This window comes from Plectropomus leopardus, chromosome 12 (genome assembly GCF_008729295.1).
Source record: "Plectropomus leopardus isolate mb chromosome 12, YSFRI_Pleo_2.0, whole genome shotgun sequence".
In the NCBI taxonomy this organism is placed as follows: Eukaryota; Metazoa; Chordata; class Actinopteri; order Perciformes; family Serranidae; genus Plectropomus; species Plectropomus leopardus.
The window spans coordinates 10,375,112-10,392,128 of NC_056474.1; the positions used below are offsets into that span (position 1 = coordinate 10,375,112).

At 39.1% G+C, this 17,017-nt stretch overlaps 2 protein-coding genes across 3 annotated transcripts; both read left to right on the forward strand.

The window, feature by feature from the left end:
* The first annotated feature begins 2,745 nt into the window (after positions 1-2,745).
* On the forward strand, positions 2,746-10,280 carry asb10 (ankyrin repeat and SOCS box containing 10). Of its 2 annotated transcripts, none has more exons than XM_042497140.1 (5): positions 2,746-3,197; positions 4,974-5,241; positions 7,197-7,701; positions 8,222-8,335; positions 9,571-10,280. In XM_042497140.1, exons 1-5 carry the CDS (start codon positions 2,873-2,875, stop codon positions 9,754-9,756), a joined length of 1,398 nt encoding a protein of 465 aa, XP_042353074.1. In that variant the 5' UTR covers positions 2,746-2,872; the 3' UTR covers positions 9,757-10,280. The 2 variants fall into 2 exon arrangements, with proteins under 2 accessions (XP_042353074.1, XP_042353075.1); XM_042497141.1 differs by lacking the exon at positions 2,746-3,197 and adding an exon at positions 4,473-4,769.
* A 2,671-nt stretch (positions 10,281-12,951) lies between these two features.
* Positions 12,952-15,238, forward strand: gbx1 (gastrulation brain homeobox 1). The gene is made up of 2 exons (XM_042497142.1): positions 12,952-13,592; positions 14,271-15,238. The coding sequence occupies exons 1-2, from the start codon at positions 13,142-13,144 to the stop codon at positions 14,783-14,785; spliced, it is 966 nt and encodes a 321-aa protein (XP_042353076.1). The 5' UTR covers positions 12,952-13,141; the 3' UTR covers positions 14,786-15,238.
* The last annotated feature ends 1,779 nt before the right edge of the window (positions 15,239-17,017 follow it).

Below are 17,017 nucleotides of genomic sequence, written 5' to 3' on the forward strand. Positions count from 1 at the left end.
CATAAGCATATATTAAAATATGTGTACTTTTATACAATATGTATTCAATACAGCACTTTTTAACCCTTTAAAACCTGGATCGACGTCACTTTTCTTTTACTGTACTCAGAGGCCTTTCACAAGTATTGAAATGTTTGAACCCAGGGAATTTGTTTTGATTCCTTTGGAAAGCATGGGGGAAAGGCAATGAGCAAGTTGGCAAGAAATTTATAGATTTAAAAAAATAAAAAGAAAAAAGAAACTAAAAAATGTCCAGAAAACTATATTTTTATAATGATCATAATTATATATTTAAAATGATGTCACATAATTATTATTATTGAGCATGTTTTTGAGTAATTTCCTCATTTATTATTTTTCTTTTTTTTCTTTCCTTCTTTTGTTTTTGTTGCAAATTTTCTAGCAATTTTTATACAAATTTCTTGCTGATTTGGGGGTAATTTCTTCTCAAATTGCTCATTACTTTTTTCCAATGTTTTTTAAAGAAATCAAGGGTTAATAGATAATGATATTACAGCAAGTTAATCAGTCACCTAATTTTGAGTCATCTTTGCATGCCTTGAAAAACTATCCCTGATGTCTGAGAGATGGGATCAGTTTTGCTATTGGATAGGATAACGTTGGAAAATAGTGGTCCATCAGTCAAAAGAGATGTTTGTCAGATGCCTAGCGAGTAGGCTTAAGAGGCTTAATTATGCGCCGTCCCTCCGCCATCAGAACACTACACGTGGGGCAGAGTAACACAGCGGTTGCCAGTCATTCAGCCTAATGTTCTAATGCAGGGAGCCATGTGGATACATAAAATCCATTAAGGCTCTTGAAAGAAAAAAATACTGGAAGCAGAAAAAGACATTTTGCAAACACTCACAGGGGCTTACAAACAGGACATTCTAATTTGATCTTCCTCTAGGAAAAATTACAGGACAAAATTTGGACTCAAAAATGGCCCAAATGCACAAAAGTCAACTAATCCTTTTTATGTTTAACAGTGAAAGCTTTGTTAGGAATGGTCATAGTTTGCAGTGATTTGACACTTGGACTATACTTGCTCAGCACATCTCGAGAAGGAGAGGTGGAAACACACTGAGCTTCTAATGCCTCATTCCCACTGCACAAAAAGCCTCAACAAAAAAACGCACTCGCTAACATCTGGCTTTTAAATGCAATGGCAATCCGTACAATCGGCTTTTACACCCGGGTCAAATGACTCTGCAGTTGTCACGGGTATTTATTGCCCCCAGCTTCTATCAGCTGCTTAACCAGTGAGATGCAATGACATGCCGTCACTAATTATCATTTGTCTCCACCTAAGCAGCACCAAAACATCCATCCAAATAAATCTGCACCACGTTTTTAAGAGAGACTAAATTAGTAAGAGGTAAAAGAAGTAACTACTGTCAAGTTTTCACAGACCTCTGTCCTTGCTGCTCTCTACTGTTTACGTGTTCTTTGGCCTATCTGTGACGTGAAACGGACACACCAAAACAACCCACAGACATGCTCATGTGCTGCAATGCTGTGTCACTCAAAATTAACACATACTGACCAGGAAGACACTAAAACAACCACAAACAAATGCAAAGGAACTGCAAAAACACAGAACAGAGCTGCAAAAACAGGCAAAACAACCACAAAGAGACACAATATGCAGGGTGACCTCTAGCTAACCTGGTTGAGTGTACCTAATATAGGCTGAGTTCTTTGCAGCAGCCTGGTAGCAATTCCAACCTTTGGCTCTTTGCTGCATGTTATTCCTCCTAACCCTCACTGCTTTCCTGTCTCTCTCCTGCTGTAAAGGCAAAAAGTCCTAAAAATAATCTTTAAAAAAGGATATGGCCACATATAGATGCAACACAACCACAAAGACACACAATTTGACCACAAGGAGATGCAAAAAGACACAAAATAACCACAGAAATAGGGGAAAAAACAACAACATAAAAACACACAAAATAACCAAAAAAGACTTAATTTCACAGAAAATGCAAAAAAACATACAATATGACTGCAAAGAGATACGAGGGAACTGCAAAGAGACACAAATGAACTGTAAAAATGGGCAAGACAAGCACAAAGAGGCACAATATGACCACAAAGGGATGCAAAGGAACTAAAAAGAGACACAAAATGATGAACAAAAAATACAAAATTACACAAAAAGATACATAATGACTAAAAGAGACGAAAGATTACCTAAAAGAGAAACAAAAAGACCACAAAGAGATGCAAAGGACCTGCAAATAAACATAAAATAACTAAAAAATAGGCAAAACAACCACAAAACACACAAAATGACTAACACAATTACTCAAAAAGATGCATAATAATGACAAAAATTACCATTAAGAGATGTAAAGGAACTGCAAAGAGACACAAAGTAACGGAAAAAAAGATGAAAGAAACACAGACACAGTAAAAACCTAATGTGTCAATGCTTTTGAGGAAGCACTCCTCCAATCTGTTGCTGATTAAGGTTCTGTCTAATAGGAGCCAGTGTAATTTAAAAAATATTTTCTATCACCCAACAAACTACGTGTATTGTAGTTACAAAACATGAGTTTACTCAACTCATTTGATACTGGCAGTCTGACAGAGACACTACATGGCTGTAACTTTGCTGCAGGCAAACAGGAGCAGCTCGAGTGGCTGCATGTGAGACATAAAAATAGCATTACTTGTCACACTCCGGGGAGGGTCTCATACCGAATATCAAAACAACTCTGTGAACCAGCCCTGTGAACAGCCGGCAGGCACACAGTGGACATTAGCCAGAGAGAACAACAACAGAAGCAGACAGACAGGCCTTTTTAGATGCTCTCCTTCACTTAATCACAAACAATAACTTTACTCTGTGAGAGACAAGCCATTCAGCATGTCGCGAGGCAGCTTTGTCTTCACATCCACAGCCCTACGCTCCCTTGAACTTGACGAGGACATGCTGGAGAGACACAAATACAAGAAGCAGCTGGCCTCCCATCACTTCAATAGCTATATGCTGAAGAAGGCGATGAGGGACAGGGCACCGCTGAGGTCCAGTACTGCCACACCGCCAGCTATCTGCCAGGATGTGGTCGTCCAGAACGCTCTGTATACAGGAGACCTTGAGGCCATGCAGCGCCTCTTTCCCAGAGGATCCACAGTGAACCTCATAATCGAGCCGCAGGGAGGGGACATGCACTGGGTCGCCACAGGGGAAGGTAGGAGACAACATCTGTCTTCATTAGAAATTAATTCAGGAATTCATATGATCTGGCACAGCTAAGCAGCTTTATTATATGTCCTGGAGATCAGCATCCAAAATTGACTGAAGTGAGAAAAATTACCTTTGGGAAAAGACAGAAAATAAATCATTGCTTTAAAATGATTTTAAGATGCAATTATGAGCAATATGTACCTTGTGGATCTCACCTTGACCCAGAATTTTGGGACACATGAGCTGCAATAATTATAGAAACAGAGCACGTGGCGATATTTATAGAAACCATATGCTCAACACATAAACAGACTAAGAAGTCATGGGTTTGTTGAGTGCAACAGGATAATAATCCATCAGATTCAGTAGTAGCCTTTTACTAAAGCAAAATAAGCTTCTTGAGGCCCTGGAAAATGATTTTCATACCTCTAAAGTTAAAATTTTGTACACTTTAGAATCTGACAAGTTGATTTAACTTTTTTTTAAAAATCTAGAAAACTGATTAACTTGAAAAATGTAAGTAAATATAACTATTAGTCTTGATTTATGTGGACTTTATATCTTGTAAAGTTTAATTAAAATAAATACAGTAACTTAATTTTGTAAAATGTTGTTGCAACTTAAAAATGACTAATTAAATCAATCTTTCAAAGTTTTAGCAACTTCAGTAATTCTCTGCTATATTCTGCTGTTTGCAAACTAGTCAATCTTTTCAGTCTCTTTTTTTTCCTAAACATTTTAACAATTCAGAATTTGCAGATCTCTTAACTTCATCACTGCAAACATCCTCTTTGTCATAATCAAGTTAAGTCAGACTAATTTTGTTTACTGAAGTTGTGGTTTAAGTAATTCCACTCGTCATTTTTAAGTTGCAACAACTTAAACTTAAAGTTAACATAAACTTAGATTTATAGGTATATTTACTTTCCTTCTTTCAAGGCAATTAGTTTCCAAGATTATTCTAAGTAAAGTCAGCTTGTCAGATTTAACAGTGTATGAGTACAGCTAGTGATGGGCTTTTGCAATACTGGAATTCTTTTTACTAAAAATTCTGTTTGTCAAAATAATGTCTTTCTCTTGAACTTAATTTGTGCAAGAGAGCATTGTCCTTTGACTCCAGTGTATTAGCTGAATCAGTGGGCAGGCGACATGCAACACACCAGTCATTGGCTCCCATGCCACTGCACTGGCAAGGTTCACCGGGTCAAGCAAAATATCACATAACGCCTCCTTGAAATAGCCCTGTCTGCACAAACAACCTGCATAAGCGATTATTTCCTCTGGGAGAAACCACCTTACAAAAACTTTTTAAAAAACAATCCATTTAGCTCCAGTATGGCTTATGTAGCACCTAAGATAAAGTACCGCAAACCAAAGCAGTACCGCAGCGATGTGATCGCCACAGCCAAGGCCTCCGGTTGTGTCCTGCAGTTCTGGAACTCTCTACTTGTCGGGGATGAGCTGACGATTCTCAGCATTGTGGACGACGACGAGTATGAGTACCTTATTGATGCCATCTATGACACCAGCAACATAGAGGAGTGGAAGAACTTCAGATTTAACTACAAAGTTTTGAGTATGTTTGTCGGAGTTGATGTTATATCAAACTGGCTACAGTTGGGGAAAAAAGTTATGGTCTTTTATGGTCCCTTTTCGTCAGGGTACTTTTGTTGAGTGAAGTCATGCAAACAGTAAAACTACGTAATGTGCAACTCTTAGATTCCTAATATCCTAAGGGTTGAGCTCTAAAATGACTTAATATTGTACTCTCTTTTGGCAGGACTGTGGTCACTGAGTTATGAGCAGGAGCTGACCACCCCAATTCACATCACAGCCAGCCGAGGCTTCACGGACTGCCTGAGACTCCTGCTGCAGCGTGGGGCCAATGTTGACCTGGCACCTGGGGGCAACACTGCCCTGCATGAGTCTTGTGAAAACGCCGAGCCAGAGTGTACCAAACTGCTGCTAATCCACGGTGCCAACGCCAACGCTGTCACTGAAGACGGCTTTATGCCCTTGCACTTGTGTACACAACCCGAATCCCTTGAGTAAGTAAATAAAACAAAAATAGAAAGTGTAACCAGCGCAGGAGCATTTATCGCAGATGAAATCAGAGAGTTATGTGATCTCACCATCTGCTCCTGTTAAGAGTGCATGAAAACAAGCTAGCATACAAATAGAGAACATGACATGGACACATGGGCGGGGCAAGATGTTGTAAACATTCAGGGCTCAGTCCAAACCCAGGGGGAGGGGGGCAGTAAGCATGCTCTCCTGGAGACTTGGGGAACAACATGACAATTTCCAAGGGAAAAAGTGATCCTGTAGAGCCTAAGTCCTCTTGTGTACCTATTTGTTCTCCAACTGTCTTAATCATACTAAAACCACAACACAACAAATGTTTTCAGCCGTGCCACCTAAAACAGAAGAAAAAATTGTCTGTGCTTTTATTTTCAAGTTACACTGTGTAGGGTAGGAATTTGGTGTCAACAGCATTACTAATCTTGAAACCTATTTTTGCTACTATAATTAAGTAAAGCCTACTTTCAGAAATCCCGAGCTCGGAGCTGACATTTTATTCAACCTAAAATGTTGTCTTTGGGACAGATGTAAAGCTCTGGGTATCCCTGAACTAAAATGATCTACTTCCTCCCGACATTTATCATTGACTAATCTTTACCAAAGACAGTGAAGATACCCGCTGGCTGTGATTGGTTGATCTGCATCACATGATATGTGGTGCTTATTGCTGCGTTCCAAAATTGAACTTTGGGCGTGTTTATAAATCTAATCTGATGCTCTGCAATAAAATGAGCGAGCTGTTGTTGGGAGAAATGGAGCGTTCTATTTCTACATGAATTAATGAACAGGAATTAATCTCACATTTACTCAGTTTGGTGCTCTGCTGCTCCTTCTCCTAAAATCTGCTCAGAGCACACTCTGCCACTCCGAGAGCGCTGGATAACCAAACGGTACATTCCAAAAGCGCTCCGAGTTTACAAACAGTCCAGTTTGTGTCAGAGTGTGCTTTTGACCAAGCGTTTCGGAGCACAACCTTTGTTAATCTCAGGGCACGGTCATCGTGCTATGAAAAACTGGGGCTTGAAAACGCTTGTCTGCTGTGACGGCAGCACTTTTGAGTGCATCTTCCATGTCTCTACATTAGAAACAATGGAATGAAAAAAAAATGAAAAAATGCAACATGTGTACAGGCCCTAAATAGGGTGCCCCAGGGATGATGTTTTGCTGGTTCTCTCGTCAAAAAGCATATGGGATTTTTCCATTGGATTTTGGATCACTGCAGAAAGTAAGGTCAAAGAACGATAACCTTAACAAATTAACACCACTTTCAGGATTTTTGATGCCTAAATGCAATCGCCAGAAGTAAAAAGTTATTTCTAGGCTAAAAAAAAACTACACTAATGACACATTGTCGCCACTGCGAGGCTGTAAAGATGTGTTTGGCGTAATGACGTTCTGTACTATTTCTTAGCCACTTGTTAGCAACCCTTTTTTTAAGATCCATAAAAGCTTCAAATATTACAAATGGGGTATTTACTGACAGATTTTATGTCGTAGAACAAAACATGAAAGTCTCTTAAGCTAGTGTTAACCACAGGCCTTATTTAACGCTGCCAACCAAAAAAAACATTTAAAAAACCCATTGACTTTGAGACGAGCAAACCAGAGGCACTGAAATGCTGAGAGGATTTCCAGGTTTTAGTACTTAAAAGGATTAATAAAACCTAATGGCATAAAAAAAAATACCCAGCCTCGACATCAACAAATTCAGGATCATGTTTTTCACTTTAGTTTGTTAAATGGAATTTAGTTTAAAATCCATTTAAATTAACACATTTGGAGCATGATGTTGATGAACAGGTTCTTATCTGATAAGACTATGAGTCAGCCCAAAAAAAGCAAACATTATACACATAACATATAATGTTTGCTTGGGAATTCACTGTGTTCTGTTACAAAACTTCTGCAATTCTGTGTGCAGATGTGCAAAGTATCTCCTTCAGTACGGTGCAGCGATTAACGGTCGCACTCTAGATGAAGACGACACTCCCCTACATGTCGCAGCCAGGAACGGCCTCCCAGAACACACTGAGCTCTACCTGCGCTATGGAGCCGCTGTGGACAAACAGAATAACGAGGGTCTCACGCCCCTGAACTCTGCCTGCTCACAACCCCAGGAGGTGCAGGAGCTTGAATGCTACTTCAAGGTGTGCCAGAAGCTACTTGGGGCGGGGGCCACTGTCCACACCATGGACCAGGACAGACGCACCCCTTTGCACATGGCCTGTAAGAATGCAAATCCAGACATAGTGGATCTGCTGCTGGCAAACGGCGCCTTGGTTAACGAAATGGACTACGGCGGTGAAGCTCCCATGCACAACATCCTGAAGGTGGTGTGCTACAAGATTTCGCATTACCCTGAGAGGATTGTCCGTGCTCTGCTCAACCATGGCTCTATTCGGGTGTGGCCTGGAGCTCTGCCCATGGTAGGGAATCAAAAAGGATCCAAAAGGATAAAATGTGTGCGCATGCATTTAATATGAGCTAAAACATTCCAGATTAGTTTGTAGAAGTATGCTGTCTGTACAGCATGAACTAATTATTCATCAAGGTGTCTCATTTTGCATAATTAGCACATGTAACACCTTGACAAAGAGTCTTGAAACATTAAGCTGTTCCTTGCAATAATCCAGACTTCACAACTTCACATTCAAATCATTCTCATTTCATGACACAACATGAAGTGTTGCACTCTCTGCGGGAAACAGACTACAACCATCAGTGAACCCACGTGCACTAGACAAAATGCCTGGTTCCTAATTAGGCAAGTGTTAATAGGAGATTAATTAGCACTAATTGCATAATTTCCAGTTAAACCCCTGGAGGGAAGACCAATCTGTTCATTTCACAAGTGTTTAATTACTTTATTTCTTCAGTTCTATGGAGTCACAAGCTCGCTCATGAACTTAAATGATAATTATATGAATGTGTGTTGTGTCTTTAAAGGTACTGAAGCACTGCTGTGTATCCCCACGCACCATCGAGGTCCTCCTCAACTCCTACAGTCGCCTCAAAGTCACAGACACCTGGGTTGAGTCGGTGTCACCAGAGGTGTTCAAGGCAAGCTCGTTAGATGAGTCATTAATGAGTTGGGTGCAGTGTGTGCGTTTTGGAAAAATGTTTTTAGATTTTATGGGTTTTTTTTTAAATATGTTTTACGATTTTACCCTTTCTTTTTCTTCTTAAATTTCTTTTTGGTATTTACATGCTTAAAGGTTGCATGTTTTGGACAAAGTATCAGGACCATGACAGCTCCATTAAAATCAATGCTAATTAATTAGTTCTGGTAGTTAAAGTGCTCTTAAAATTGAGGTGAACCATCAATATGGTAAAGCCTCTAAAGGTCCAGTGTGTAGGATTTAGGTGCATTATTTGGCAGAAGTTATATATAATGTTCATAACTATGGTTTCATTCGTTAATAATGCCTACAAATTCTTTACATCGACAAAGTGGGTTCTAATTTATGGAGTCCGCCACGTTGTTTCCACAGAAGCCCAGAACAAACAAATCAAACATTGGTTCCCGACAGATACATTCACATTTTCACATCAGCCACGGGCTCCCAGGAAGTGAAGCCAATTTTCACAGTGACCAAAAAGTGTAATGATGTCTGTCACGTCATGTGACGCCCTGCAGCCCAAAAAGACCCTTTCCCATTGATTTACATGGTCAAAGAGGCATCAATTAATCAGTGAAAATATTATTTTGAGCATCAAAACACCTATGAAATTACTCTTTTCACCATTGGCATTTAATCCACTCTGTCCAATTACATTTGGAAAGTCTATAAGAGCAACATGACTGAATCATTTTTTTCCCCATTTAAGTCATCAGAGTGCTGAATAAGCTAGTGTGCCTGTTCTGCAGGCCACACAGTGCAGAAGCAGTGCTGGTCAACTGAGCAATTATATAAACAGCAGTTGGACTTTTTTGGCTTTTTTGGCTCTCATGGGAATGAACGGATCTTCGCCTTCAACGCTGTATCAATTTCTCTTTACACATCTATTGTCAGCCACCATAGTTCTCCAACACAATTGGCACAAGGGCAAAGTTTCAGTTCTGCAACGTCACTGCTAGATGCCACTATATCCTACACACTGGATCTTTAATTATAGAATTAATTTACAACAACATTCTGATAAAATGAATGACTCAAAATGTGCCCAAAAAAAACATTTTTGAATGTTTAGCATATTTAATAATTACTTCTTTTTATTTAAAAATACAACTGTGAGTTTCTGTAAAGTGAGCCAAATACTTAGTGCTTCACTATCATGTCTTTGTATCCAACCAGGAGCACAAAGAGTTCTACGAGTCCCTCTTCTCTTTGGAGCGGACTCCTCGCTGCCTGCAGCACTTGGCGCGCTTCAGACTCAGGACCTTCCTGGAGGGCCGGGTGCACAAGGTGGTCCCTAAACTTGAGCTGCCCACCTTCATCAAGAACTACCTGCTGCTGGAGTACAGAGATTATGTCCACTGAAAGCACTTTGTGTGTAAGCTGTGTTAGTGTGAGTGCTGATGAAGACAGAGTGCTGCTACATTTGTGAGGCTGCAGCAGCTTCTCACAGTATAACTCATAATTAAATTTGTGGCATCAAGTGTAGCACTATAACAGTACACTTAATAGTTTGAAATACATTTTGTGCCACACGTTTCAGGATGAAGAAGCAGCTTCTTGTCCTCTGTCACGTTTATTCCAGTTTGATTTTGCACCACAAGAGGGAGCTACAGACTAGAGTTGATCAAATACATAGCAGGTTGTGTTTTATATATTTTTAATTTTATGATCACATTTTTTTACTTCTGCACTTGATAGTGAGGATGCTTGTATTTTTATAACGATTATTATGATTGTTTGATGTTAATGCGCACTGTGATGCTGTGTTGCACATTAAGGATTAGCTTAAAATATTTGCATAAATGATTATTCCCATCGGTATTGTTGTAATTAGGCGTTTTGTATCAAAAAATGGGCTTAATGTAAAATAAAATATTCCACTACGGCTGTGTCATTATTGTTACTTTTTTAACTTAGGTTTTCTCTCTTTCTTCTGCTCTGCTGTTGTCGTTTTTCTACACTCTGTTTTGCTTTCTTTCTTTTTTTTTTTTACATTTATGACAGAAAAGAAGTTTTAAAAAATTGATTATGCTTTAGTTTTCAAAAATCACATAAAGTTAAAAATTAAAAACAAGTTGCAACATTAAATCGTGTTGAATACTGATTGTAATTTGTGTTTTCATCACGAGATTCCGATAGTTATTGGTCTTTAACCTGCTCATGTGATGCAGCAGGGGTGTAAATATAGACAGCGCAGGCAGGGGCGGTTGAACTGGGGCACATGGGGTTGGGGGGTGGGGGGAAATATAGAAAGTGGGCCCTTGTGAGTTATCCAGTTTGCTACCATGGAAAAAATATGTGACAAATTAAATTACAGTTAATAAATTGTTTCTTTAGCTATAAATAAAATTCAAAAGAAAAATCCATCTCCATCATGTTTTTTGTTTCTTTTGAAGTATAATAGTGAGTATCAATCTTTAACAAAATATGTTAGAAAGTATCTTATTCTATACAAACTATGAATAAACTACAAAGAAATCCAATTTAATACATTAATTTTTGCTTATTTGTGTGTGTGTGTGTGTGTGTGTGTGTGTGTGTGTGTGTGTGTGTCATATATGCAATGAGGAATTCTGGGTAATGTGTATTTTTAGTGTCGTCTCTATTTGACCTAGTGATGAGATGATAAAATTATAGAGTAGCTAGTCCGTAATAGGATGCTGGGAGCCTGCCTGAATAGCCTCAAGAAAAAGACAGCATAAGTTACTCTATGCAAACTGTCAAAAATAAAAATAAAAATAGCCTAACTATTCAATTAAATTAATATTTTCTGATTTTCTTTTGCATTCTTGTCATTTAAACATATGCAATAAATAATTATGGGTAGTACACATTTTTTGTTAATTTCAAGTCTCTATTTGACCATGTGACGAGACGATAAGATTATACCGTAGCTAGTTTGGGCGTATAAATAGTTACTCCCGTACACTATGGGACCGTCATAATAACTTACACAGGGCCCATTGTCTCTTCTTTACGCCACTGCGATGCAGAAATTAATAACGAAAAATAAAAACGACAAGAGTTTAAGTTGCACCTGTCAGTCTCTCCCATCAGGGTTAACAAAAACAGTTAAGCTGTAGGGTTCATTATAGTCACACGATTATTATCTGCAGACTTAGTTGCATCGATTTTACCTTATATTGAATAAACAGTAATGACAAACATTTTCAATACTTCTTTTTACAATTAAAATATATGGGGATTTTCTATAAGGCCTATTATCAATGATTTTTTTTTATTTAAAAAACATGAATATGTTGGATATTCTATATGATTTGGTCACGAAAAATGTGACTAAAAATGGTCAGTGAAAAGTGTAAAGAGGAGCTGTGAGTTTCTCTCCAAAAGAAAAGGGAGAGAGAGGAGCTCAGGCGAATGGTTTCAATAGATCAAAGAGAGGTGCTGCTGGAGTCACTTGCAATTATAAGAATTAGCCTGGCCTGGCCCTCCACTGCTAATCAGAGTCGGTGGTGATATGTTTATGTCCTCGTGCAATCAGAGGACCAGTTGGAGAGCGCGGACACCCAGGACTCAATAGGGCTAATCATCATCAGTTCCCACTGCCATTTAAAAGGTGAAATGATCTGCGATTAAAGCAGTGCTTAAAGGAAAGTGATTTTTTTCACTTTACATGCATTTTTTTTTAAATCAAGTATGAATAAAACAGCACACAAAGCAAAATGTGCGCGTCCAATTTATAAAAATAAAAAGTTTAAGGGTGATTTAACTGACAGATGATCGATAAGAGACGTTAAAGTTAATAATTCACATCCTTTCAAATACATTCCCCACTCAGATTTGACTTTGGCCACTGTGTGTCCGCGTCCACGCCGCAGTTGACCTCGCATAAACGCCTTTTATCTGAATCTAATTTCGCGCAGAGTATCTCTCTCCAGGGAACAATTGTTGCAGCACTTCTTTTCCCCCCTTCTCTGAAGCCAAACGCATTGTTTTTAGCCGCGGAGAATAGCGCAGAGAGCGGAGAAAACATCTGCCTCTCCTCCCTCCTGACTCTGATGCCCATCGGCCCCCAAATATTCCAACAAAAGCCACCGTTGTTTTACGCTGTCCCTTGAATCCAGAGTAATTACTTATCATCAATCAAAATTAATAATAGCTGATTGGGTTGGTGTGGTCAACGATTATAGAAGGGGAAGGGCTGGAGCAGTCTCTCACACCGTTTTGCAGTCAATGGTGAACCTGGCAAAAAAGGGGGAGGAGGGCTTTGGAGGGGGGTGCGACCCGTCTATTTGGTCTCCACTGGGAAACTACCGCCTCTCAAGACGGCCAAAAAGTCAGAGGCTGAATAAGGAAATGAAGCGTAATTTGAGGAAGATGGATGAGCCCCCAGGGAAACACCCCCTTTTCATTCCTCTTGTATTGCAGATGATAACCAATGCGCTCTCGCCCTCTCTCTCCGCGCGCACACACACACACACACACACACACGGTGCATCGGAGGGAGGAGTTGCAGAGAGAGGTGGATAGATAGAGAGAGCGTGTGTTTATGTCTCAGTGTGTGACAAATAAGAGGGAAAAGGTAGCGGTGGGGCACACAACAAAGCGCCCGACTGACATATAGAGTGCAGAGATCCGGAGAAGCGGTCCACTCCCAGGGATGACAACACGACAGAGGATCTACTTTCAATCCACTCTGTCTTGAAAGTTTTGCGCGAGGAAAAGGACACCTGCTTTCAAGTTTCAACCAAATTTAAAAAAAAAAAAAAAGTGTTCGCCTGCAAAAATGCAGAGACCAGGCGGCCAAGGGACGGCGTTTTCAATTGACTCCCTGATAGGGACTCCTCAGCCCAGACCGGGACACCTGCTCTACACGGGCTACCCTATGTTCATGCCGTACAGACCTTTGGTTATTCCACAAGCTTTATCCCACTCGCCTTTATCGTCTGGTATACCTCCACTTGCGCCTTTGGCTTCTTTTGCGGGACGGCTCACCAACACCTTCTGTGCCAGTTTGGGACAGGGGGTGCCATCCATGGTAGCGCTCACCACGACCATGCCAAGTTTCTCGGACCCTCCGGACAGTTTCTACCCACCACAAGAGCTCCCGGGTCCCCGTTTAAGCGCCGCCGATCCCGGAGCGAGGAGGCAGGAGAGTCCGCACTCTGACGAGCTGCACAGCCGGGACAAGGGCTCCGAGTTGCTCAACTTCTCGGAAACTTTTCAAACGATATCAGGTGAGCTCGGCCTCATTGTTTATCTATGGTATTTTATCAAATCCCACGATCAAGGCTGGTGCGTAAAAACTGATCGTTGTGCGTAAAAATGCGTTAAAGCAGAGATTTTTGCATTATGACGAAAGAGTTTTATTCACTCCAATTAAATGTAGAAGTCATCTTAGATCAGTTTTGCCACAGTTGTAGCATAACAAAAAATTAATGATACGTTTATTAGAGCCCAGTTTCACGAGAATGCAACCTGGTGACACTTAATATAAAATATATCAATCCAGATACATTTATTTATAAAACAAAAAACAGAAGGTTGTCATTTCTGTAATTGCTATTTTTTCTTCACATAATATTAAATGTTAAAAAAGGGGACATGCTTAATCACTTAAAAAACTTAAGTAAACTTAAAACTTAAGTAAAACGATTTTGTTGGATAAATTAAACATGTGTTGCCAAAAAAAGCTGCAGTGAAAACTTACACACAGGCAGCTGTAATGACCCAATATGAGCTCAGTAAATGTTTCTACTTTTAAAAATATTTGAAGTGTTTTTGTTTTGTGATTTGTTTCTTGGCTTTTATCTCCACCAGCCCACTAAAAAACACAACGAATGCTGTCTAACGCTGTGAGACATTGCGTAATGGTCGATTTTGTCTCATTAATGTGAATGTTTATTTTTCTGCAGGTGAGACCAAACTGTACAGCTCAGACGACGAGAAGCTGGACCTAAAGTCGGCAGACACGGTGTGCAGTGACCGAGAGGACAGCTCCGCAGACAGCGAGAACGAAAGTTTCTCGGACGGGAACAACTGTGGCTCCCTGTCCCAGAAGAGCAAACTAAAAACCGGCTCGCAGGAGGCGCTACCGACCGGCAGCTCGGCGGGGAAGAGCCGCAGGAGACGAACAGCTTTTACCAGCGAGCAGCTGCTCGAACTGGAAAAGGAGTTTCACTGTAAAAAGTACCTTTCTCTGACTGAGCGCTCCCAGATCGCACATGCACTTAAACTGAGCGAGGTGCAGGTGAAGATCTGGTTTCAGAACCGCAGGGCCAAGTGGAAACGGATCAAAGCCGGCAACGTTAACAACCGCTCAGGAGAACCGGTGAGAAATCCCAAAATTGTGGTCCCCATCCCCGTGCACGTCAACAGGTTTGCTGTGAGGAGTCAGCACCAACAAATAGAACAAGGGACCAGGCCATGAACTCTGATGAAAATCCAAAATTATTATTATTAATAATAATAAAAACACTTACATTGACTCTATGATTCGTTGAACGCATGAAGCACAAAAAGGAGGACTCGATTATTTTGTCTGAGAGGTGAGACTGAGCAGGGAAGATGCTCGCAGACAGATCAGTTATTTGGCTGTCATTTTTATTTATTGCTGTGTGAATATGTAAATATAAAAGGGTAAAAATTGTTACAAATGGGCACTATGAGATGAGACTGTAAAGATTTTTTAAGTATTTATATGTAGGGCCAAAATGTTTCTGTTGCATGTCCTCATTTGGTGAATTTTGTGTTTCGTACAATTTGTTGACCACATTTGCATGTGAGACAGTTTACATTTTTTTTTCTGTTTGGCAACTGTAGGAACCACCTTTGACAGCTATTTGTGGCAAAAAGAGAAAAGATGTGAAGGGAATAATGACCAAACAAGGGACGACTGTAAAGTATATTGACCTAATAAATCGCTTTATACGAACGTTGGGATCGAGATTGAATTATTTTTGTTTAGAAGGTGGAGGAAATTTGTTTTTATGGTTGCGAAAAAAACTGTCTTGGAATTGTTTTATCTTTTTAAAATCAAAAAAGTGTCCCACAGTGTTTGAACATAACGATTCATTTTCAGTCAGGCGGCTATACTTAATATTATTCAACACATTTTAAATAAAAAGATAAAGATATTATTTTAAATTTAATAAGGAGAATACTTCCATATAAGGTCTGTTTTCATAAAGGATTTCACTGAAAAAATGTGTTTCTCTGCGTTGCAACTCAAGAGTTAACAACCGCTTCAGTGTTTTCTGTGATGCAACGTCGCAGCTCCGTTTACACATTTGTAAGTTGTAATATTTTTGTTACATTTTTTCTCCAGAAACATCAGGACCTGAAACTGAAACTATGTTTAAAAAAAAACAAACAAACAAACTGCAGCTGTGATTGATTTCTCTTTAGGAGGCCATGCTGTCTCAAGTGGACTGATGGATCGTCATTAGACTGAGGACATTCAACACACTGTAATGAACTTATCTATCAGTCAATACATAGAGAACCAAACCGACAGCAGCCAGTACTAATGTGAGAGCTTAAACAATTTTGTTTTTGTAAAATAATAAAAACTGACACGCAAAAATATAAATAATAATTTAATAAGAAGCTATAGAGGCTGGAAATAGAATTTTAAAAGCTGCTAGAGAATATCAAGTTGTTTCTGTGGCATTATATCGCACAAATGATACAACACATTTTTATTAATGAACGTTTTTTAAGATAAATGTTATACTAAGTTTAAATATTGACACCTGCTGAGAATATTGAAAAACAAAATTCTTACTTTGGTTTCTGTGTTCTTTTTGAAAATTGGATAAAAAGTAAATTAATTAATCAATTAAAAATCCACTGACTTTTAAGCATGGGTGAGATGTGATGCATTCAAAAGCTCCAGAATACTAAATGGACCTTGGGGTGAGGTTGTTAAAAAATAAAAAATAAATAAAAAGTAAAAATAATAATAATTTCAAAAGTAAAATGAAATTCATATAATGATGCTTGAATGTCCCATTGGAAGAATATTTCTTTAAAAATAATAATAATTATAAAAAAATAATATTTTTTTTCTTATCACGCAAGAGGGAACATATGACTTCTCAAAAGTTATTTTAAAATTATTTCCTAAAACTACATAACTATTTACACACCTTGACTGCATGCATGGCTAAGAGACAAACGAATGCTTCACTCAAACTGAATATGGAAACTTACATGGCAATGTAAAATTATTGAGCAGCAATATTAAAATAATCTGCCACTAAAGCCATGTCCGGCCACACAGTTATCCAGTAACAGGAAGGGGCGAACAGAGCTTAATGTTTTATGCAAACATTTTTGGGGTTTACACAGTTTCTCTTGTGTTTCCAGGAAAGTCTTGTGTTGGAATAATTTCATTTTTCCTTAGATGAGAGAAAGAGATTCCTGTTTCTAAAATAGACTCAGGCCTCAAGCCAGGTTTAAGCTGCAGCAGCACCTGTTGAAGTATTATGACCGGCCAAGATTCTTCAAATATTCCATTAACATTTTATCAAATTTAGCAGCACTCTTCTTGATCAGTATTTAGCTGGGATATGATGCATTTTGGTGACAATGATGTTATAAAAAATATTCTTGAGTACAGCAAGAAACACATTATAGCTGTATATTTCATCTCCCTCAA

Excerpts from the sequence above, each read along its gene's own strand:
- asb10 (XM_042497140.1), top strand. The coding sequence starts at position 2,873 with ATGTCGCGAGGCAGCTTTGTCTTCACATCCACAGCCCTACGCTCCCTT. Across the intron at positions 3,198-4,973 it reads CTGGGTCGCCACAGGGGAAG|GACTGTGGTCACTGAGTTAT; the intron begins GTAGGAGACAAC and ends CTCTTTTGGCAG. Across the intron at positions 7,702-8,221 it reads GGCCTGGAGCTCTGCCCATG|GTACTGAAGCACTGCTGTGT; the intron begins GTAGGGAATCAA and ends GTGTCTTTAAAG.
- gbx1 (XM_042497142.1), top strand. The coding sequence starts at position 13,142 with ATGCAGAGACCAGGCGGCCAAGGGACGGCGTTTTCAATTGACTCCCTG. Across the intron at positions 13,593-14,270 it reads AACTTTTCAAACGATATCAG|GTGAGACCAAACTGTACAGC; the intron begins GTGAGCTCGGCC and ends ATTTTTCTGCAG.